This window comes from Lates calcarifer, linkage group LG10 (genome assembly GCF_001640805.2).
Source record: "Lates calcarifer isolate ASB-BC8 linkage group LG10, TLL_Latcal_v3, whole genome shotgun sequence".
NCBI lineage: Eukaryota > Metazoa > Chordata > Actinopteri > Centropomidae > Lates > Lates calcarifer.
In genome coordinates, this window is record NC_066842.1 from 21,156,263 (window position 1) to 21,177,971 (window position 21,709).

The window sequence follows — 21,709 nt, forward strand, 5'->3', positions numbered from 1 at the left end:
GATTGTCTGTATGGATGATGCATCCATTCCATGTGGCCTTTTAGCCCTTAAAGCCTCTTCAGTTTATGATGCAAGATGAATGGCTTCATTATATGTAAAGACATACACAACATACAATTGATATATATTGTCAAAACTGCCAGTGGGCACTTCTGTTGTATACCATCCCCTATCTCTTTCTCCCTTCGTTTCCTGTCATCTGTGTATTTTCAACTCTCTATAATAAAGGCATCAAAATAATCAGAAAGATACTGAAAAAGAAATCATGTCTGCGCAGAAGACAGACATGAACTGTACCTTGATCTTGTGTCGATGTAGTGAAAATACATGTATGCAGTACGTAAAAACTATGAGAGGAAGGGGGACAGCAGGGGGCAGCTTCAACCAACTGTACCCGACCCGGAACTTAGAATTAATTCATCTACTACTCCTTGGAAATCTGGAAGAAAATCTGGTGTGGTTCAGTGTAAACGGCAAAAGCATTTTCAGAACTTACATTATTTTTCTTTCAAAGTAAAAGCGCTGTATTGCTCGAGGAACAACGTGATATGCTGGCGGTCTTAAAAGTAACACATTGAAAGGGTTGAATGCACAGTCTGTCACAGACGTATGAATGGAATAAAATGTCATGAAAGACTGTCAGTTACTTTCTGGCACGATATTCTTTTTAAAACATTACTTCCACAACAAATACTTGTATTAACGTACACTGGATGTGAAGGGTTTTATTTTGAAAGTATAAGCGGAAAACAGGAGTCCTAATCTGGCTAACTTGACTTCAGTCATCGACTAAACGACTTCAACCAACCCGGAACTTTTAAGTCAACTAATCATTCCTGAAAACTTGTTGCAAGGAATTCCCTCCTGCTTTTCCGATGAGTTCAGATGTTTCTCTAAGGAAAAAGTAACTTCTGGAGACTGAGGGGTGTTCCTTCTGAAGGAAAAAAGGCCATTGCAAATGTTTCTCGCTCCGACTGCGGCGGTTCCTGCAGGACAGTAGCCCTCGACTTGTCTTTTCAAACCAGGTAGGACTCAGTCTGGGAAAAAAAAAGCTCTGCAGCTGCCTCTCACATTTCTTTCACAAACCTGTCGCTTCTCTTTTCACAAAACTTTGGCTACAGCCATAGCAGTGGTAAATTAGTGCTAACGGTTTGGATGCTATTTTGACATTTATTTGTACTCACTCGTTTACTTTTAACGTTAACTTTAATACTTAGTTTTGTGGAGAAAATTTGCAGCAGCATGACTTTACTCAACTAACCTGTGGTGTACTGTAACACTCGTATTTATTTGGGTAAAACAGAGTTGTGTTATTGTTATAAGTAGATTACATACTGTACATGCAGTGTATTTCTTTATTTTGAAAAATTCAAAGTCAGATTCCACTAAATCTCAGTCGAGGTATTACTCCAATATATTTTTTGTTTTATTCATATACTTGAGATATACCAAGTTTGTGTGTGTGTGTGTGTGTGTGTGTGGATGGGGGTGGGGGGTGGGGGGTGTACCCTGTCAGGTTAGGAATTTCAGGCAGCTGAGAGCTCCCCTTTTACACACACACTCCCACAGAGGGGAGAGGAGGGGAGGAGAGGAGAGGGGAGAGGAGTGTCAGTCCAGGGGGTCTGAGACACACATTGGGCCTGCAGGCTAACAAAAGGTCTGGCCGTGCTTGTGGTTTTAAGCTTAATGAAGCTGACTGCTCAGAGAACAATACAGGCACTGACAGCTGCTAATGAACATGTGGATGGACATTTCATTTTACACCTATCTAAAAGTTTTAAAATCATCTCCCCCTTACTTTTTAAGAGCGTGATTTGATAGTTCTGTCAAATGGAGGTTATTTTGTCAGAGGGGAAACAGTCTTTTTATAGTGCTTATAACAACTAGACATTAATGCCTAATGAGGTCTTCCTGTATTGTGGCTATCATAACTTCCTTTATTGTCATTACCACATAATACAGAAAGAATTTATCAATTTGATGTCCGTCTAACAATAGTGCTCTACAAAAATCAAAAGTACTTATATTAATTTTCCCAGAGTCCAGGTGATGTCTCCAAATTACTTATTTTATCCAAACCTAGTCCAAAACCCAAATGTGTCTGGTTTATTATCATAGAAAAACAGCAAACATTTAGTTAAGAAATTATCACAAGTAGGTTTTTGAAAATGTAATTTTAAATGATTCAATGATTAATTGATTATCAAATTTGCTACCAATTAATTTTCTGTAAGTCAGTTAATCCATTGTTTGACAGCTTGTTTCAGCTCTAGAATTCAGTAATGGTTACATTTGCTGGAAATTAGTAGATGATTTTTATTAACTTGTGTTAACAATTGCAGTTGGTGGAATCATTGCATTGAGAGTAGTGAACCAAAACCTTAACTTCTGTTTTAAAGCAGATAGGCAGATATATATGGTTTAAGCTTCCACCGTCAGGTACAGACACTGACACACTCACACTCACTTCAGTGGTTAACCTCAATGGAGACTGAGATGAAAAGCTCCTCTCTCTCTTCTGCTGAGTTAAGAAAAGGAAACACTGAATTTTTACTGATCAGCAACTTTTCTGTTGAACCTCATGAACTGAGGTAAACGACAAACTCAGACTAATAGGACAGTAGTTTAACAGTGGAAAAACATGACAAGGGATTCTCTCTGGTACACTGAGACATTTTGCTGATGATTTTTCTGCTCTTAAGAAAAGTTAAATAGTCTCAGAAGGAGGTTTTGAATGTTTTAACATCTTGTTTTTTCATCAATACATTCAGGTCATATTACCAACCATTGATGTGATTACATATAGAGTAGTATAAAATTGATTTTGAGTCGGAATAGAAGTTACAGCACTTACTAAGCTTGTTTTGTTTTGCAGTTGAGGAAACAAACTGAGACTCAAAGCGTTGATTGTCTGTCTTGTGGTACTAAATGAAGAATGTCAGTGAAGACTGAGCTCTTCTCAGTGTTACATGAGGCCTGCAGCATGTACGGACAGGTCACGATGAATGTAGGCTAATAGTGCTTTGTCGTCATCACGGGTAAACCTAGAATGCTGGAAGACTTCTGGGTTTAACTGTCTAGACTTAATCTGGCTTTGGAAATTGCAACAGCAGAAAATCAGTGTAATCTTGATATTGTGATACTATAAAAGACATTAGCTATTTTTGTCACTGTAGTAGCATAGTTGTTTTGGCCTTCTCCTTTTCTTGAAGCAACATCTATCTGCTTGGTCACATTCATTATAGTTTCTCAAAATTTCATGTGCATAACGGTTATTAGAAAGTATGGACAGTCATGTACATAATCTGACATCCTATTAGTTAAAAACTTCATTTCACATCTTTAATCGACAGCCATGCTCGCAGCTCTGTGAGCCGTACTTCGAGCTACAGGCTAACATCAGCATGGAAACATGCTCACAATGACATTTGATGATGATGATGATGATGTAGATGATGTTTAACGCCATCTTAGCTTAGTGTATTAGCATGCAATATTTGCTAATTGGCTCTAAACACAAAGCAAAGCTGAGTGGCTTCAACTAATGATTATTTTCATCATCAATTAAAATGTTGGTTATTTCCTTGAATAATCAGTTGGTTGTTTGTATATAAAATGTCAGCATTAAAAATTCCCAAAGCCCAAGCTGATGTCTTCAGATGTTTTGTAGGACTAAATGTCCAAAAACCAAACATATTCAGTTTACCAGAAACCAGAAAATATATACATCTGGGAGACTTGAACCAGAGAATTCAGTCTTTACAAATGGATTAAAATGATTCATTGATCTGCAAAATAGTTTTCTGTCAATCTATTATTTGTTCAATCAATTAATTATTGCAGTATCGGACAAAATAAAATGTTGACCTGTTGATGGAGCAATGTGGGAAGTTAAGGGCTCCCCAAAGTTATTACAGTTCATTCTGTGGGGAGCAAGATTGTTTGTACCAAGTTTTATAATAATCCATCTAAAGGTTGTCAGAACATGATCGAAGCGCAGAAGCACCTTTCATCACCAACTGTTCAAACTGGTGAGAAGACCAAACAAAAGCACAAATACAAATATCACTCATCTAAAACAACCAATCTGCTCCAGCTTTGGCAGAATATTTTGTTGATGATCCCACAGCTCAGTGTAAGTGGCCGATGAAGTTTTTATGGCCTTTAAAAGTTTCGTGCAGTTTGATTTCATCTCCCAGATGTAGAAACAATTTTTCAAATTGCCAGTCTTTTAGACAACTAGGTTTAATGTGCGTAGGGGTCATATTCATGCAGTCGAGACCAGCAAAATGCCATCATTCATAATGGAAAATTAAATACAACATCCTAACATACAGCGAATGGAGAAGCCTTTATTTTTACAGCCTATATTTCACCATTAATCCTCACCTGTGAGGAACTGTTTTGACTAAACAAAGCTATTCCTCCTTTCATTCTTTGTAGTGCAACTGAACCAATAATTTGACATGCAGCTGATAGACGCATGGACTCAGTTTCAATTCATCATTACACAGCTCCGACAGGCACTCAACTTAAAACCCACAGGCAGTCTTTGTTGTTCCAAAGACATGACATGCCATTACCCAGAGTTTGTCCTTGAATTTGCTGACTCATAAGCAGCCTGAGAGCAAACCTACATTCCAAATCTCTTGAAGATTAAGGCTGCAAATTGCTGTTGTTATTTGTTGGAAAGTTGACCTTCGGCACCAACACCGTTTACCGGAACGTTCTCGGCACCTCGGGGTTCTCTTCACCATCTAGTCCGTGTGAATTATCCAAAAACAAACCTGAGGTGATTGTGTTCTCGTTGATCAGAATCATCCTCCCTGCTGTGCCCTCATTTTCATTCTTGCTTTGAAGGCATTCTATATCAGGAAAGACACGGCCTCAGGGCGAGTGAGGTGAGAAGTCTGTAAAGGCGTGTGGTAGTTTTAACAGTAGCATTGCTTTGAAACCTGCCATAAACTGTGAGGTCTGCCTTTTTGATAGAGGAGTGAAGCTTTGGGAGTTATCCAATAGATCATGCAGAGGATGAGGGTTATTAATCACACCAAGCACAAGCAGGCCCAAGCTCAGCCTCTTTTCCTTCATGGTGAGCTCGCGAGTGTACAGAAGAATTTAGATCCAATTGTATTGTTTCCATGTGCTGAGAGCGAGGGAGAGACGAAGAAGGACAGGGAAGGGGGAAGGGTTGGACGCACAACAACAGCTTCTTCTGTATCCTCTGGGAATGCTGTCTGAAGGCTGAGGAAGAAGTGTGTCTGCGAGCTGGAAAGGGGAGTGTGAACAGTCCATAGTGCGTGTGTAGACAGTATGTAACCCTCTCAGCTTTACTCAGTATGCCATAAATACACAGTGAAAGAGGAACACAGTGTTCTACAACTTCATACTGAAAATGATAGTTGCTTTGACTGCCATGAGTCATTACTGAGACTTATTAGTCCACCCTGAAGAGAAGCTGCTCCCATGTTGGTTAGCCTTTGTCACATTTTGAAATCAATGAATTATCAATTAGTTTGACACAGCAGCACTGCCCAGGTGTCTGTTGTTAAAATCTTTGAGCTGAGCAGAATGATTTTTTTAAATTCTTCATAGGCCCACATTCCTCTAGATTAATGAAGTGATCTTTATCTTTGTATATCAAGTTTAGAGCTTAGGCCATTAGCTCAGCCACAAAATTTCAGAGTGAATGTTACTGTGTTTGTCACCTGTGAAGAACCAGGACAAAAACATTTGGTTTGTTAACTGGTTTTATTCTTGGGAGTTCCTTACTACACGTACATTTTTCATGAAGTTGCCATGAAAGATTTACCTATTTGTCAGGCTCCAGGTACTAAAGGACTTCACATTTTAATACAGAAATATACTGTTTATAAGGCACTTTATATCTCTCATTTCTTTTATTATTAACAGCTACAGAGTGGTGGAGTCAAGAGGTGCCAAAATGCCACAGCAGAAGGACATAGTGAAGATAGCCATCCAGATGCCTGGGGCCTATCCCCAGCTTATACAGCTGGACCAGGTAATACACGCATACACAAGCACACACAAACATGCACTCATTTCCAAATATCACCATTTGTGAAATGCAACATTTGAAGAATTAGGTCATTTGGTACTCTGGTTGGTAATGATTAAAAATAATATCTGAATATCTTAGTTATACTGTATATAGAGATCTATATAGAGGTCTCAGACTGTGCTTCAGCTGGCTGCTATATGCTTTGTCTGCCATGGGAATGTCCTGCCCATAGTTGAGCCTTTTCAGGCAGCACTTCCTCTCAGTGCTTGCTCATCTTGGTAGACCCAAAGACCACAGGGGTGACTGCCACATTAGCTTTAAAGGGATAGGTCAGATATTTGACCTAGTTGTCATGAGTGGTAGTGTTAGCTCAGGCAGCAACACTGCGGGCCAATTCATATAAAAACTTTTTAACCATCCACAGCAGAATACACTGTATTCTATTTACACACAACCTAAGTCACTGTTGTGTTGCGTCTAAACTTGACTGGCAGCATGAGGTAGACATAATTAGATCTGAGAAGACAACTGAATCAGGGAATTGCACAGCAGGTGTTGTGTGTTGTTGTGTGTCTTGAATTCTTTTTTTGGTGATCAGATGTGCTGCCACCTCACAAGGTGATCTGCCTGACTTGATATCTATGCCTTCATATAACAAGCACTCATCAGGCTCTCGACAAGAGAACATCTTAACCACATAAACCAGTCAAATTGAAATAACGACTCTATGATTTTTGTTTTTTCATGCAGTAGCAGTGACTGTAGGTCAGGTGACATAGTGAGAACACACCGTGCACAGATTACTTGGCTGTTGAATGTGATTATTTGTATTGCATGTATGACAGTTTGTATTTAGAGTACAGTAGCTTAGAAACCTAAAAAAGAATGACTGACTGACTGTGGTGTGTGTGACAGCAGAGGGTTACTATCTCCACTTCCTTACCACTGTGGTATAATACAGCTTCTGCAGCACAAGATAGCTAAAATAGTTGAACAATGTCATTGCCAAGTCTTGTGAATATGATAACTGCCTCTTATGCCATTATTAGACTGAAAGGTCATTTTGTTTTTTAACATTTTCTTTTCATTCACTGCTGACACCGGTGGAGCCCCAAATGTATTAAATTATGTCAGTGTTTAAAAAAAGTAAATAAGCCATTATATAGCAAATATGAATCAACTGTGTAACATATACAAATGATTTGTGAAATCATTTTTCAAAAATCTAATTTTTTCTAGCTTTTGTTACCTTAACAAGGCCTCCACGTGCTACCTTCCTAGCTGGCTGAGTAGCTAGTTGCAGTGTCAGCATCAAAGTGAAGAGACAGCAGTTATCGGTGAAGTTACCTCAGCAGCATTTTGACTCTGAAGATGTTCCTCAGAGAACATCTCATTTACAGCAGCAGCCTGCAGCTAGTTGATTTAGAAAGACTCTGACGTTGTTGCTTGAGCTGACAGGAGCTAACTGGCAAAGTGACAATATGAAATAAAAATGTCATTGGGAAAATGCCAATATGATATACAAACAGACTTTTTAGTTTTGGACATTTTTAAATATTAACATCCACAGTGAAACAAAAATGACATCAAATAAAAACTATTAAAATAAGATAAATGATGAAATAGCGTTTCACAGTAATGAACTGTGTTTACATTTCTTCATTTATTTCACAAATTGTTAATTTGGTTATATATTTTATACAATAAATTTACACGGTTATTTATAATGTTTTTTAATATTAATACTTTGGGGTCCACACCCACCCATTTATTTTTGTTTCTTCAGCTTTAGGCAAATGTGATGGTGAGGAAGTTTTCCATGTGTTTCCCAGAAATATTGAGGAAGTTGCACTTCTTTGCGCAAGACACTACCCATGAGCTGTGGTTTAAACTGTATACCAGACAACAGGGGTGTGTGTGTTCAAAGTCACATACTGTACATCACTTGAGGAGGTTTGAACAGAGAGAGAATGGATTTAACAGGTACCTAATCGACTGTTTCCACAGTTGGAAAATGCAGCACAGTTGAAACTGGAACAGACACAGATCCTAGATTCAGCCATTTTTTAAGGCCTAATACGGCAACCAACATTTTCATGACTGTGTTGTAAACAGCACAACAACTGAGCATTCAGGAGTGCTGATTTGGATGTGAATGCTAGTTCTCTACCCAAAATATTTTTATTTTAGATCACAACTAATCCAGTGAGCCCAGAAGAATCCCTCAAAAACTTCTTATTGGCCCTGCCATCTTCATTAAACACATCTGATCGGTCAACCTTCTTGGCTGCCACTAATAATAGACCGTCCGCTGGGTCTACCACAGAACCCGAAGACATTTTGATTGGTTGACCGCCGGACTGACCACTAATAGCAGGATAGCTAAGAGTCAGACATGGAAGTAGTCTGGCTTTTATTTACGGACAAAGAGGGATCTGGGCACTGAGGGGAACATTGTTCAGAAAGCATTGGGGAGCTCTTCTCAGCAAACAGCATTTGCAGCCAGCGAGAATAGCTGTGGTACCGTGATCCCATAACAGCGTGTTATTACTGAAGCATGTGTTCAGTTCCCTGGCAGAGGAAATACTTTGATAGTAGAGTCTGCTGAGTCCTGTTGTTATGATCCACATGTATGCAGCAGGTGTGTGTTTTTATGTTGTGTGAATGTATTTGCCTCTGTGTGTGTGACTATACACTATTTTTTGTATCTCTATGCAGAAAAAGCCCCTGTCTGCTGTAATAAAGGAAGTGTGTGATGGGTAAGTTAATGATGGCTGTACTGTCTCTATGGTAACATTTGACATCATTATCATTCAGCTTTTTGAGCTACATGATAGTTAATCGGTTTGTGTGTGTGTGTGTGTGTTTCTGTGTCTGTGTAGCTGGAATCTCCCAGGTCCTGAGAACTACGCTCTGCAGTATGCTGATGGAGTGCAGACGTACATCACTGAATCAGTGAGTCACATCTGTGTACACATCAATACAAATATTTATCTACACCAGAGAATCAGTCCTGTAATTGTAGGGGCACATCTTGAAGATACTGAGCAACAGACGTGAGTCAGCCCCTCAGATGTTTCTATGTTTAAGAAGTGAATGGTGTAAATCTCTGTTAAGATATCAAAGTACAGTAATGAATTAGCGACCCCTTCCTTTGTCAGCAGTTCGGTCTGCTTTTGTTTGAATTTCCATTGCTTCCAAAAGTACGTGAATGATTTAAAACAAGCACCAGGTCACACAGTATCATTAAACCTATTTAAAATGAGTGTGAGACAGGCTAAAAAAGCGAGAGACAGAGAGACAGAAAGACAGACAGAGAGAGAGAAAAGCAGTTGGAGCTACACTGATCTTCTTGGTGTCAAGTGACCTTTTGAAACAGTTGCCACTGGAAGCCCTCCCCCTCTTTTGAGGTGAAGGCAGGACTGTAGATGTCATTACAGTGCCATTAGAGAAATGCAGCAAAAGCTGCTTTATTTGTTGTAGAGAATTTTAGTGAGGCTGTCATAATAGAGCTGCTGTTAGAAGGCTTCTACTGCTGGAGTTGGTACAAGGATGCTAACTTGCAGACTTTGAAGTTGGTGAGTTGTAGTTAAAAGCAGATGTTTCCGCTTCTTGATGGGTGTGTTACTTTGATTGCATGCAGAGTAATAATGTGATCATTTCCTGCTTTCAGTGGTAACTTGACTCACAAATATCCATGCACAAATCCATGTAGAAACCCTTTTCAGGTTAAAGCATCAGAGATACTGGAGCATCCTGGCAGCAGCCTTGAGCACATGTCTTTACACTCATGCTCTACAGGTGGCTTTCCAAAACAGGCAAAAAAAACAAAAACCTTCCCAGTTATACCTATCTGCACCGACATCCTAGCACATTTTAATAAAATAGCTAGCTAGTTAGCTAACTTTGTAATGGTTGTAAAAGTAGGCAGTTCTAAACTGGTCTTTGACTTGAATAACAATTTAACACATTGGGCAAAAGTGCAAATATATACATATGTGTGTGTATGGCCAACCAATTTCTGTCCATGTTTGTCTTATTTCCTCTAATTTGCGGTAGAAGTGTCACTGTTTATGTCAGTGTGTTTTAGTTTTTAACACCTTTTTATACTTTATACTTTTTAATACTTTTTCCTGTGTGTGTTTGTTTGTTTGTGTGGTGTAGAACCGCCTGGACATCAAGAACGGCTGCATTCTGCGTCTGACCAAGGCACCGGTGAGTCTGCCGCCAACAGGCTCTCAGCCACTTTCTTCTTTCACCTCTCTCCTCTCACATTCTTCCAGACTCTGTCTCTCACTCTCCACACCACTCTTTCATTTACATTTACATTCTGCATGCAGCTGATTCACCGAATAAGCTGCATTTGCAGACACTAGAATGAGTCAACATTGATCTGTCTCTGCTAATGCAGGTAGCTGAGTTTTAAAGAAGAGCAACAAATACCATAAATGAAAAATTGTTCAGTATGGCGCATTTGAGTGTATGTGTTTTTTTTGTTGTTGTTTTTTTTGGTGTGTGTGTGTGTGTGTATCTTTGATGCTGGTGAACGCAGGGTCGCTGTGCAGAGGACTTGTTCAAGGGCATCCAGAGCTTGGACCCAGGCGTGCGCTGCGATTCGCTGAAGGAACTGGCGAGCGTTTCCACAGACGTGACCTTTGCTCAGGAGTTCATCAGCCGAGACGGGCACCTCCTATTAGTCAAGATAGTAGAGGATTCTAATGAGTCAGTACTCTGTGTGTGTGTGTGTGTGTGTGTGTGGTGTGTGTGGTGTGTGTGTGTGTGTGTGTGCGCGCGCTTGCATACTTCACTTGGATGGGGTGGAATGTTGTTCCTCACATAGGTATTGCCGGTGCAAAGGGATGAAGTGGTTTCTGCACATGTAGCAGCATATCCCACTGAGCTAAACCTGTACAGAAAAAAACAAGGAGTGTACCTGCTGAATATATTTAAAGCCACAAATATGAGGCGATATTCCAGAGAAAGAAATATTTCCTCTCATTTGTCCCTGACTCTCTCCTCCAGTTTTTGTTTAAACCCAGTTCCTATGATCACAACACTGACAGACTTTACTGTAGCGTGTAGGGACAATACAGTGACATCATGGTCATGTTTTAGAGTGCATTAGTATAGGTATTTACAGTTTAAACCAGTGAATTATTGAAAGATTCCACTTAAACTGTCCATCTGTATACTATTCAGATTCAGTGTATGTGTGTGTGAATGCATTATATTTGTCTGTGTGTAAATCTACATAATAACATAATATTTTTTTCTTTGTGTTTGTGTCATTCAGGAGTAATGTGATCATGACTCACACACTGACTGGCTTCATGGAACTGATGGATCATGGGATAGTTTCTTGGGAGAACCTCTCATCTGTCTTCATCAAGAAGGTGCCATATCTGTCTCTGCCTTTCTTTTGTTGTGTCACAGATTTCTTTGTTCAGTGACTGTAGCTGGTTACTCCCCTCTCTCCATTGCCTTCCTTCTTTCCCTCCTTTCAGATTGCCAGCTTTGTCAACGCCAAGCCGACTGACGCATCAATACAGCAGGTGTCCTTGGACATCCTGGAGAGCATGGTGCTGAGCAGCCACAGCCTCTTCCTGCAGGTCAAACAGGAAGTCACCATGGAGAGGCTTATCGCCCACCTCCAGGTGTAAGTAACAGCAAATCACAAATTTACTGAATGCTTACATTTCAAACTGACACAGTCTCTTACTTTATAAGGTGGCAGTAACAAAAAAAACACAGTTCAGCAAAATGAAAAAGAAAGCAAACCCAGCTGAGTGGCACCTTGCTGTGGTGATGCGGTGGCGGGCTCATGAGTAGTAGCATTGTCTCTGTAACAGGAAGTTTTAAAATATGTAAAATGCTAGTGCTGACAATACCATTAACACAAAACAGTCTGTTAGTCTGCTATTTATTATGCCAAGAGTTCACTGTTAGACAACAACATACAACATACTGATGTGAGGATTGAAACCTTGAAAGCAACAGCATTTTTAATTCAATTAATCTCATCATGTGCTTTCTTCACACTTTTTCATACAGCTGTGAGACATTAAATTGTGGTGTTGGTGTCACATCCTCCTCTCTTCTTCACTTCTTTCAGGACAAATCAGCAGATTCAGACCAAAGCCATGGCCCTGCTCATGGCCCTGCTACAGACAGCTGGAGACTCAGACAGACAGGTGCTGCTGCAGTCTGGTTCTTACTTTCTGACACTGTTTCTCCTTCTCCTTGTTGCTGTTCAAGCTCACAGGCATTTAGACAAATAGGTCTGCACTGTGCATACTTGTCTTAGGTCTTTACTGAGACACTTGTGTACTGATAGGAGGCTCTGACACCCCAGGCTGTGACTGCCATAAGTGTGACCTGGGTGTTATTTGCACCAACCAGACCATAATTGAACGTACGAATCAAGAGTCCTGCAAGCATCACTTCTGTAAGACAGCTGGAAATGATCCATCCTATCTCATTCTGTCTGGTCATTTTGGCTTTTCTGCAGACAGTTGAGGCTTTCTCTCCCTTTGTTCGGTCCCTGCTCCTCTCTTATTGTACGGAAACAGTTCCTTCATTCAGCCCTTTATCTCTTTTCTCTCAGGCTCTCTTTGTTACTCTGACACACGCACGCACAAACACACACACTTCCTCAATTTTACAGTAAATCAACAAATCCACCCTTCTTACTGGTGTGACCAAACCAAGAACAAATTCATCCTGAACAAAGTGAGGCTGAGTCAGAGATGCATGTACCAGCAAGCGATGATTTCGTCACAGAGGTCAAAGTCTCACACTGACTAACCCTCGTCCCGCCCACTGGTCTGTTACTGACACTACATTTCCCCCCTATGTTGGAAATGTGTCATTGCATCTCAGTAACACATTTTACTTGCACTCACTCTGTTCCTTTGTTTTCTCTTTTCCAGGAAATGTTTGCATTCCTAAATAAGAAGAATCTCCGTCAGTATATTTACAAGGTAATAAATCTATAGTTTAATTTCATACAGTTTTCGATATTTCTTTGACAACATGATAGAAGAAGACCTTCATGCTGTGCAGTTGAGGATAAATAAACCAACACTTATATGACCTATATGAAAAAAATGTGTTTGTTGCAGAACATCATCCACAGTTCTGGTTCAGTCCAGGATGAGATGGCCCACTACCTCTATGTCCTACAGTCAGTCACTTTGAATCACCTGGAGCCTCGTATGAGGACGCCTCTGGACTGTTACAGCCAGGTGAGCTATGACATGAGGAGTCCAACTTAAAGAGGAAACACCTGCTGCTGCTTAACATTTACTTGACCAGTCCTGTTAGACATACACATCCTTTTTTTAAAAAAAAAAAAAAAAAGTTTAGCTTTTAAATATTTGATTTAAAATCCTTTTCTGAACTGATAAACTGCTCATGGCTAAAATTCAGTAATTCCCCAGTGTTTACAGATCTTGATCTCCGCTAAGATTTAACCAGCTGTTTGTTTTTCTGGACAAATCTCTTAATCTTCATCTTACTAAGCAAGTTATTGTGAATCTAAATACTAAGCATAAGACTATGAAACATTGTAACACTCTAATATGTTAACAGCTGACTTTTATCTGCGTCTTCCCCCATGACACCAGGAGCAAAGAGACATCCTTCACAATTTGCGGCAGGCAGCGTTTGAGACAGAAAGCGAGAACAGTCTGAGCCACGAGAGGCGACGCTCTCTCTGTGCTAAAGAGTTCAAGAAACTGGGCTTCTCTGTAAGTGTCTGCGGTCAGAACGTACTCTGTAATGCTTGTCTATCAACTCTTGTAATATCACTGACAGTGATATTATTTGTGTTTGTATTAGTATTGTCTTTGATGGTTTTCTTTCAGAACAACAGTAACCCTGGTCAGGACTTGGTGCGAACGCCTCCTGGTCTTTTAGCTCTGGACACCATGTTTTATTTTGCCTCACGCTATCCTGATGCCTACAGCAGGGTGAGTGGGATGTATCTGTTGTTTATTCAACAATTTAAAGAGTTCAGTGTTTTCTGTCTTTCTTTTTGGTTATTGTTAATACCATGATAGAGGCTTCATTTTATAATAAGCTAACGTTCTAATTGTTTCTTACCTCCAGTTTGTTCTGGAGAACAGCAGCAGGGAGGACAAACATGAGTGTCCGTTTGCCAGGAGCAGCATACAGCTCACACTCATCCTGTGTGAAATACTTCGTATTGGAGAGCCACGTAAGTTGACCTCCATCCTGCTACTACCATTAAAAAAATAGTTTAACCTCTGGGCAGACCATCTTCAGGTCTTACTTTTTGTTTTCTTTTTGTCCTCCATCTTCTCCATCCCTTCCTGTCTGGCAGCCTCAGAGACGGGATCTGACTATCATCCCATCTTCTTCAGTCAGGATCGGCTCATGGAGGAGCTTTTCTGTGTCTGCATTCAGCTGCTCAACAAGACCTGGAAGGAGATGAGAGCCACACAGGAGGACTTTGACAAGGTACAATGGCCTAGCATAGCTGTACTGGATAAATCTACTGGAGGTTGGGCTACATCTTAAGATCCACTCAGGAAAATCTAATTTCTTCTGAAAGGACGCAGCACGAAAAATACTGTATTCAATGGCAGATTACTCAATAATCAGTCCATAACATTTATGTTTCCCTAAGTCCAGAGGGTCACATTGTCATGCATAAGGCATGCATAAATTGAAAGTGATCCTGTAAGGAAACTCATGTCTGAGGCTAAATTTCTTGAATGCACAATTTTTCATGGTCAGCATGCCAATTGATTGTTTTGTTCTGATGGATGTGCATGAGGATGCGAGCTGAATCAAGCTCTTCCCACACAGATGGGAAAGATTACGGCTTTGCTAAGGGAGATTTTTCTGCTCTACAGTCTCTGCCACACCGACAAACAGCTGCGGAGTCACTGGTCTAGCGTGGCTCAGTGGCATGTTGACCATAACTGTGTGTGTATAAAAAGGTGACACGGGGTGTTTCAGATCCATGCCTCCCGTGGCCAGAAACTGGTTTGTTTACTGCAAATCCTGAGAACAAATCCTGTGACATAGTGTGTGCTTCCCATGGAGGACTTAAGAGTCCTTTGTAGTTGGCCACCACAAATACACTTCCATAAAAGGTGAAATAATGTTGAAGTTGGTCATCGCATTGTATCTAATCACTGTTTCACCATTCTAATCCTTGATGTTTGTTGACCTTGACTTGAACTCAACAAAGCAATGATTACCTCATTCTGTGGTGCAGTCCTCAAGTTGCAGATTCTTATCTTCAACAGTGGCACCATGAATCATGTATAACAGCCTAAACAGCTCTGAGTGAAATATATCTCATCTTATATGTATCTTAGCAGGTGGAACAGTATTTTAAAAGATAAATCAAGCCCATCTTGAGTTATGTTAATGAACTATTAAAATCTTATTCAGGCAAATCAATTTCAATTTAATGTAAGAACAAGCAAACCAGTAGAAATGAGATGAGGCCTGAGAGATCAGTTTAAATGAGATCTTTTTAAACAAGTTTTTATGGTGGATTTGTGTGGATTTTTTGTTTAGGTTTATTCTTATGCTAACCATCCTCAGGCTGCCCCCACAGACAGCATTTAGGAAAACACCACAAGTGACCTTACAACCACAATGTAGTACTTGCACTATGGTAATAGGTTGAGCCAAGCCTTGAGCAGCAGGGTCCTGTCTGGGAGAAATATTGAGAATCCAGCCGACCTGAAAGAAAGAGTGGTTGAGCTTTTGTCCCAAGTCGCATTTCAACATCACACACAACCGTCCATCATCAACAAAGTGCTCTCCTGATAGTCATAAAACTCAGTGACCTTTTGACCTGTCAGGAGCGGCCCAGTGTCCTGAGCGCCAGGACAGCAGACCGGCCTTTTGTTTTTGCCCACGGCCCCCTACCCAGGGTGCTTTGGGGCAAGGACAAAGGGGCATTAGGAGGACAAAGAGAAGCGTGGTGGGCGGCAGAAACAGAGAGAGAAGGAAACGAGGAAAACAAAGCGCCCAGGGCATCAGCAGTAATTACACAACAACAGAGGGAACGTAAAACCTCTGGAAACAATATGAGAGGGAGAGAATGAGAGGGCTAGGACCGGAGGGAGCGGAGCGGGAGAGAAAGCAAAGAAAAAGAGAGGTGGTGGTGATGGTATATGTGATATCGCAAATTTGGGTTTCATTACATGGAGAATGAATAGGATGTATTTGTGTTGGTGCGTGTGAGTGGTAATGCTCCACTAAAACACACTCACACACTCCACCTATCCAGTCACGTGAATGTATTTGCATTGCTCTATACACCTCCTGTGAGAACAGTCATCCTCCGTGAACACACACACACACACACACACACATACACACATAGATACCCACATTTAGCATACATGCACATGCTGCAGGGTTTTAGGGAACAGAGACAGCTGCCAGTCAGCGCTCCTATTGGCCAGTTGAGCTAAATGACAGAGGGGCTGAACCGGAGGGGGTGGGGGGTGGGGGGGTTGTTCATGTGTGTGAGAATATCAGGGTGTCTGTTTACAAAACACCCACATGCCTGCACTTCTCCTGTCATGTAGGTGATCTCTGTCTCTCTCTCTCTCTCTCTCACTTTCACCACTTGTCATCTCCGTCACATTTCTCTAATTGTTGAAGACAAGTGGAATTCTAAGTTGGGATTGAAAAATTTGACAAGATAGTAAGCTCTGAAGAATAAAAGATGGAGGTAAGATTGGTTTTATTGGTTGTAATACTCATTAAGTGGTTTATTGTTCTGATTAGTCCACTGGGTAGTTGATATCAAATGTTCCAGGTGTAGTACAAAAAGTTTTTTCTTCCATAGTGCAAGGCTAAGGTGTAAAAAAGGTGACGCTTCACAACAGAAATGATTTGTAGCATGGGAGTTGAGCTGACATAACAGTGTGAAGTGGTGATCTGAAACTCGTGTCATGTGAAAATTGCTGGACACCAAGGTTATTTTGGCCCAGGGGATTTGAGCAGGCAGTGACGGTGTGAAGCTCTAGTTGCTTGTTTTGTGTCCCAGCATGTTCACACAATATAGAATGACAGTCTGGATCTCACTGCATTTCTAGTGCTGCCAGCTGAATAGACTCTCTGTCATTCTCTCCGGTCGTAAACAGTTTGGTCACATTGAAAACCCTTGTCGGGTGGTAACATGCCTTTGTCTTCTAACTTCAAGCAACATCTAACAAGTACATTTCTGAATTTGCATTCTCAGATTGCCACATGATTGAGATGTCTACTCTTGGTTTTGTAATGTATGTAAATCACTGTGTAGCACTTGTATAATAGAACATAACCATGTGTTCTGGACAGAGCATTACTGAAAGGCTCAAATTACACTTTAGTCAGTGATTGCTCACAATCAAAGTGGGTGTGAACAGGAATGATCTAGGTCAGCAGAGCCGCTTATGTGAGGACAAATAGTGCTGGAGTTGGCTTGGTCCCGTAGCACTATAGATTTTTATATAGATTTTCCACTATTTACAGCTGCGGCGTGTATACTGAGGGGAGATATAGATTTTACTTGCATACAAGCGCACAGTTTGACCAACTGCCCTGAGCTCTTGTTCCAGGGCAGCCAGGGTCACCCCCTGTCCCTCTGTGTGAGCTTTAGTTTAACAAGTCATGCAGAAAACCCATACACACACACACACACACACGCACACTAGCTGAGTCAGTGCTATAGCAGGTCGATCGGGAGAGTTGTTTACAAATTAGTTTTTCAGCGAAATGTATATTAGATATGTCATCTACAGCTAACTCCCAGTTGTAAGGATGAACCCCAGGATGTTTACCACATTGTTGGTCATCTATTTTAGTTAATTGGGTTAATAAAGAGCACACTCATCAATGACTAGCTCCTGTGTGAGGTGAGGGTGAAGGGGAGGTATGTATAGTCTCCCCTGATTGACAGTGTTAACATGGTGGGAGTTGGCTCATGAACTTAAAACTGATATTAGCAGTAGGCGGGAAAATATATGATTGGATCTGAGCCAGTGGGTGCGGCTTAGGAGGTGTAATGAATGAAAGAGTGGAGGAGAGGAAGTGAAGTGCTCTCTCTGATTGAACAGTCAGTAAGCTGTGTTTATTTTCCATCAATTCATGGTCCATGCCCCGGCCTAGTTAACAGCAGAAACTTATCATGTAGGTCTTGAAGGTCAAAGGTGATGGTTAGGGGCTTTTCATTTTTACATAGCATACTAAAATGTACACAAGGTTTTTCTGTAATTTTGAATTTTTTTTTTTTTTTTTCTTTTCTTGGTCACAACTTTGACCTTGTTGTGAAGTTAACCTGAACCTCTGCAAACTTGAGCATGTACATGTACACAAAACTGATCAAAACATTTCTTCCCAACACCTGTTCTTACTGCCCTCCCAGCTAACACAGGAGACAGTACACAGTTAATCAGCCTGCAGGCAACAGTATGTAACCATCTCTCTGCCCTAATGTCTCCATCCCTAGGTGATGCAGGTGGTGAGGGAGCAGATCACCAGGACACTGTCCAGTAAGCCGACCTCCCTGGAGCTCTTCAAGAACAAAGTCAACGCTCTCAACTACAGCGAGATCCTCAAACTGCGGCAGACAGAGCGGCTGCATCAGGAAGAGACTCTCGCTCCACCTGTACTGTGAGTTGCGGGATGTAGATATCAGTCTTCCATGAGGCAGTTTACATGTGCACGTCCTCATTGTCAAGGCAGAAAAATGTCCCTTTCTACAGTTATTTTCGTTTCAGTGGCCTCATGATGCACACAGGGTTCAGGGTTCGCTAACTTAGGTAGATGGTTTTGGTGGTTTTCATATCCTTCTTTGTGTCAGATTAATGAGTTCATGTCATTTAAGTTTGTTTTTTTTTAAATGTAGAAAAAGTAACACAACACAGTATCTGTAGCTGCTTTAATGAGGACTCTAGATAGTCTCCGCCCCTATGGAATCAGCTGATAGGTCAGCAGCCATACTGTTGTTCATAATGTGACTGTTTGTCACTAAACACTGAGTGTAACAGTGTGCTGCTGTCATATCCATGTGGGTTGGGTTTACTGTCAGCAGAGGTTGCAACCCCCACTTGATTTCTCATCAAAATAAAGCTGACAAAAAAAACTGATGGTGATATATGTGATTTGACCTTTAATGACTTATTTGCTGTGGGTATGAGTTTGTAAAGTTTCTTCATAACAAAGTGGATTCTAATGTAGCTTGATGAAACATTTTGTTGTATGTGTGTTTTTGTCCATCCAGTGAACTCAAAGAGCGCCTGAAGCCAGAGCTGCTGGAGTTGATTCGCCAGCAGCGACTCAACAGACTGTGTCAGGGAACCATGTTCAGGAAGATAAGCAGCCGACGCAGGCAGGGTGAGAGGGAAGCACACACACACACACAGGCACACACCCATAACATACGGTAGACTGTTTCTTACCTGGCTGACCTTTGTGATTGGCCATTTTTCTCTCAGATAAACTGTGGTACTGCCGCTTGTCGCCCAATCACAAAATGCTTCACTATGGCGATGTGGAGGAAGACATGGACAATCCACCAATAGAAACACTGCAAGAGAAGAGTGAGTTAAAACTGGTCTGGGGCTGGACAAATGTGAAGATTTACAACTTTTCTGTTTTTAAATGAGTAAAAAACAAGATGAATGTGAAGATAGTCGTAGTTGGGTCCCTGATCATAGTAAATTGATTTTCTGTGTTCATGACTCCTTCTTTCTACTTTCCTTCTGTCTGCCTCCTTCAGTTCCAGTAGCAGATATCAAAGGCCTGTTGACAGGAAAAGACTGTCCTCACATGAAAGAGAACAAAGGCAAACAGAACAAGGTCGGCAGCTCTTCTTATCTCATTCAGATTATGGTCATGTTACAAATAAACCACAAGTCTCACTGTGTTTGTATGTGTTCCCCCCTCACTGTAGGAGGTTCTGGACCTGGCATTTAGCATCACGTATGATGTAGAAGAATACAGTCTGAACTTCATCGCGCCTTCCAGAACTGATGTGAGCCTGGCTCTGAACTTACCTATGATCCCAACATTTCCAGATATTGTCTTATCATGTGTAGGAATATTATACTGTGTACTTACTGTCTTTCTCCCTCTGTCAGTTCTGCCTGTGGACAGATGGACTGAGCGTTCTCTTGGGCCGGGAGATGAGTAGCGAATCCATGCGCAGCGAGCTGGAGATCCTCCTCTCTATGGAGATTAAGCTCCGCCTCCTGGACCTTGAGAACGTCCCCATCCCCGACAGCGCACCGGTTGTCCCCAAACCTCCGAGCAACTACAACTTCTGCTACGACTTCAGCCAGACTGAGCAGTAGAGTGTGTGCACAGGCTGGAGTATGACTAGGATGTGAGAGTGTGTAAATATATATGTATGTGTATGTGTGTGTGTGTGTGTGTGTGTGTGTGTGTGTGTGTGTGTCTGAAACAAGGTGTGTATGTGGTGAGATGTGACTTGTGCATCTATGCACTTATTAACACAGATTTATAACCCAGCAGCATCTGTGGCCTGGTTCTCTACATCCAAGTAAAAAAAATGAAAACTTCATACTACAGTGGCGGTTGTGGGTAGGAATCACTATCGGCTGTACTAATGCTGCAGATTATCACTCCTCATCTGGGAAAGAAATGTCTTTTATGTGCTCTCAATCAGATGATGTTGAGCTGTCTGGAAACTTCAACAACTTCCAAAAACAGAGACTTGGATAAATGAGATTCTTGATGTTAAAAAACACCACAACTCAAGTAATGGTACTTTAATTCTGTTTTGTAATCACTTTTATATTTTTAATTATATCTAAAACTACATATGATACATGGAATATTCCTGTGTGTGAGGCTGCTTCTTACTGTACGAGGCTACAGATGCTTTGATCTGGTTGTGCTCATTTCTGTTAAATTCTTGTATTTTCTTTCCTGAAAAGAGGGCATTAACGAGAGCACAGTGCTTTCTCAATCTGTGGTACATGTTAGACTCATTTCCAATGTGCGATGTAGCAATACAGTATGTTTTCAATGTTGGACAATATTTTTACTTTAATATACCCATTGGTACTCACCTTTGTACTGTGGAGCCGTGTTGCTCTGAAAGCTCTAGATGACTTATTGTTTTATAGAAATGCAGACCTGCATTAGGTACCAAGCTGACAAATGTTTCTTTTTGCTATTAAGAGTAATAGGCAGTTGTACCTATGCAACCAACAATCATCCCTGTACAGCAGTATGACACACTGAGCAATCGATGATCTTTAGGTTTGTCTGAACTGTCTTTCACCAAACTGATTAACTCGACCGATTCATTTCATACAAGGTACGTGTGATGATGTGATTGTGGTGACCTGCTCAGTCACAGTGTGCCACATTCAGACTCTCCAAGCATTCAGTGTTGACACTCGAAGCAGCTACACATGACTGACACAGGTCTACAGTACGTCACAATGTGCTTCTTGGATTTTTTTTTTTTTTTTTTTTTTTTGCATCTGGTCGTTTCATTTCAGCACAGTCACGTCTTTCCTCTGCAGTGCATTCCTGTCACACCACCGTCTGTGATGATATTCACTTTGAATCGTGTCCTTTGGGTGACTTCACATGAATAAACAGTTTGATTTATACTGAGAAAAAAATAAGTGTGTGTGTTTTTTTCTCTTAGCATAGTTGTCAAACTTTGGTTTA

At 41.0% G+C, this 21,709-nt stretch overlaps 1 protein-coding gene across 2 annotated transcripts; it reads left to right on the forward strand.

Moving 5' to 3' along the window:
• Nucleotides 1–755: 755 nt before the first annotated feature.
• elmo3 (engulfment and cell motility 3) lies at nucleotides 756–21,663 on the forward strand. Of its 2 annotated transcripts, XM_018703578.2 has the most exons (21): nucleotides 756–1,025; nucleotides 5,914–6,022; nucleotides 8,741–8,781; nucleotides 8,905–8,977; nucleotides 10,187–10,237; nucleotides 10,575–10,744; nucleotides 11,316–11,415; nucleotides 11,527–11,678; nucleotides 12,135–12,213; nucleotides 12,952–13,002; nucleotides 13,144–13,266; nucleotides 13,648–13,770; nucleotides 13,888–13,992; nucleotides 14,132–14,240; nucleotides 14,367–14,503; nucleotides 18,510–18,673; nucleotides 19,284–19,396; nucleotides 19,498–19,602; nucleotides 19,782–19,861; nucleotides 19,956–20,036; nucleotides 20,143–21,663. In XM_018703578.2, the coding sequence occupies exons 2-21, from the start codon at nucleotides 5,945–5,947 to the stop codon at nucleotides 20,353–20,355; spliced, it is 2,148 nt and encodes a 715-aa protein (XP_018559094.1). In that variant the 5' UTR covers nucleotides 756–1,025; nucleotides 5,914–5,944; the 3' UTR covers nucleotides 20,356–21,663. The 2 variants fall into 2 exon arrangements, with proteins under 2 accessions (XP_018559094.1, XP_050929515.1); XM_051073558.1 differs by lacking the exons at nucleotides 756–1,025; nucleotides 5,914–6,022; nucleotides 8,741–8,781; ... (10 more) ...; nucleotides 14,132–14,240; nucleotides 14,367–14,503 and adding an exon at nucleotides 16,577–16,748.
• Nucleotides 21,664–21,709: the final 46 nt, after the last annotated feature.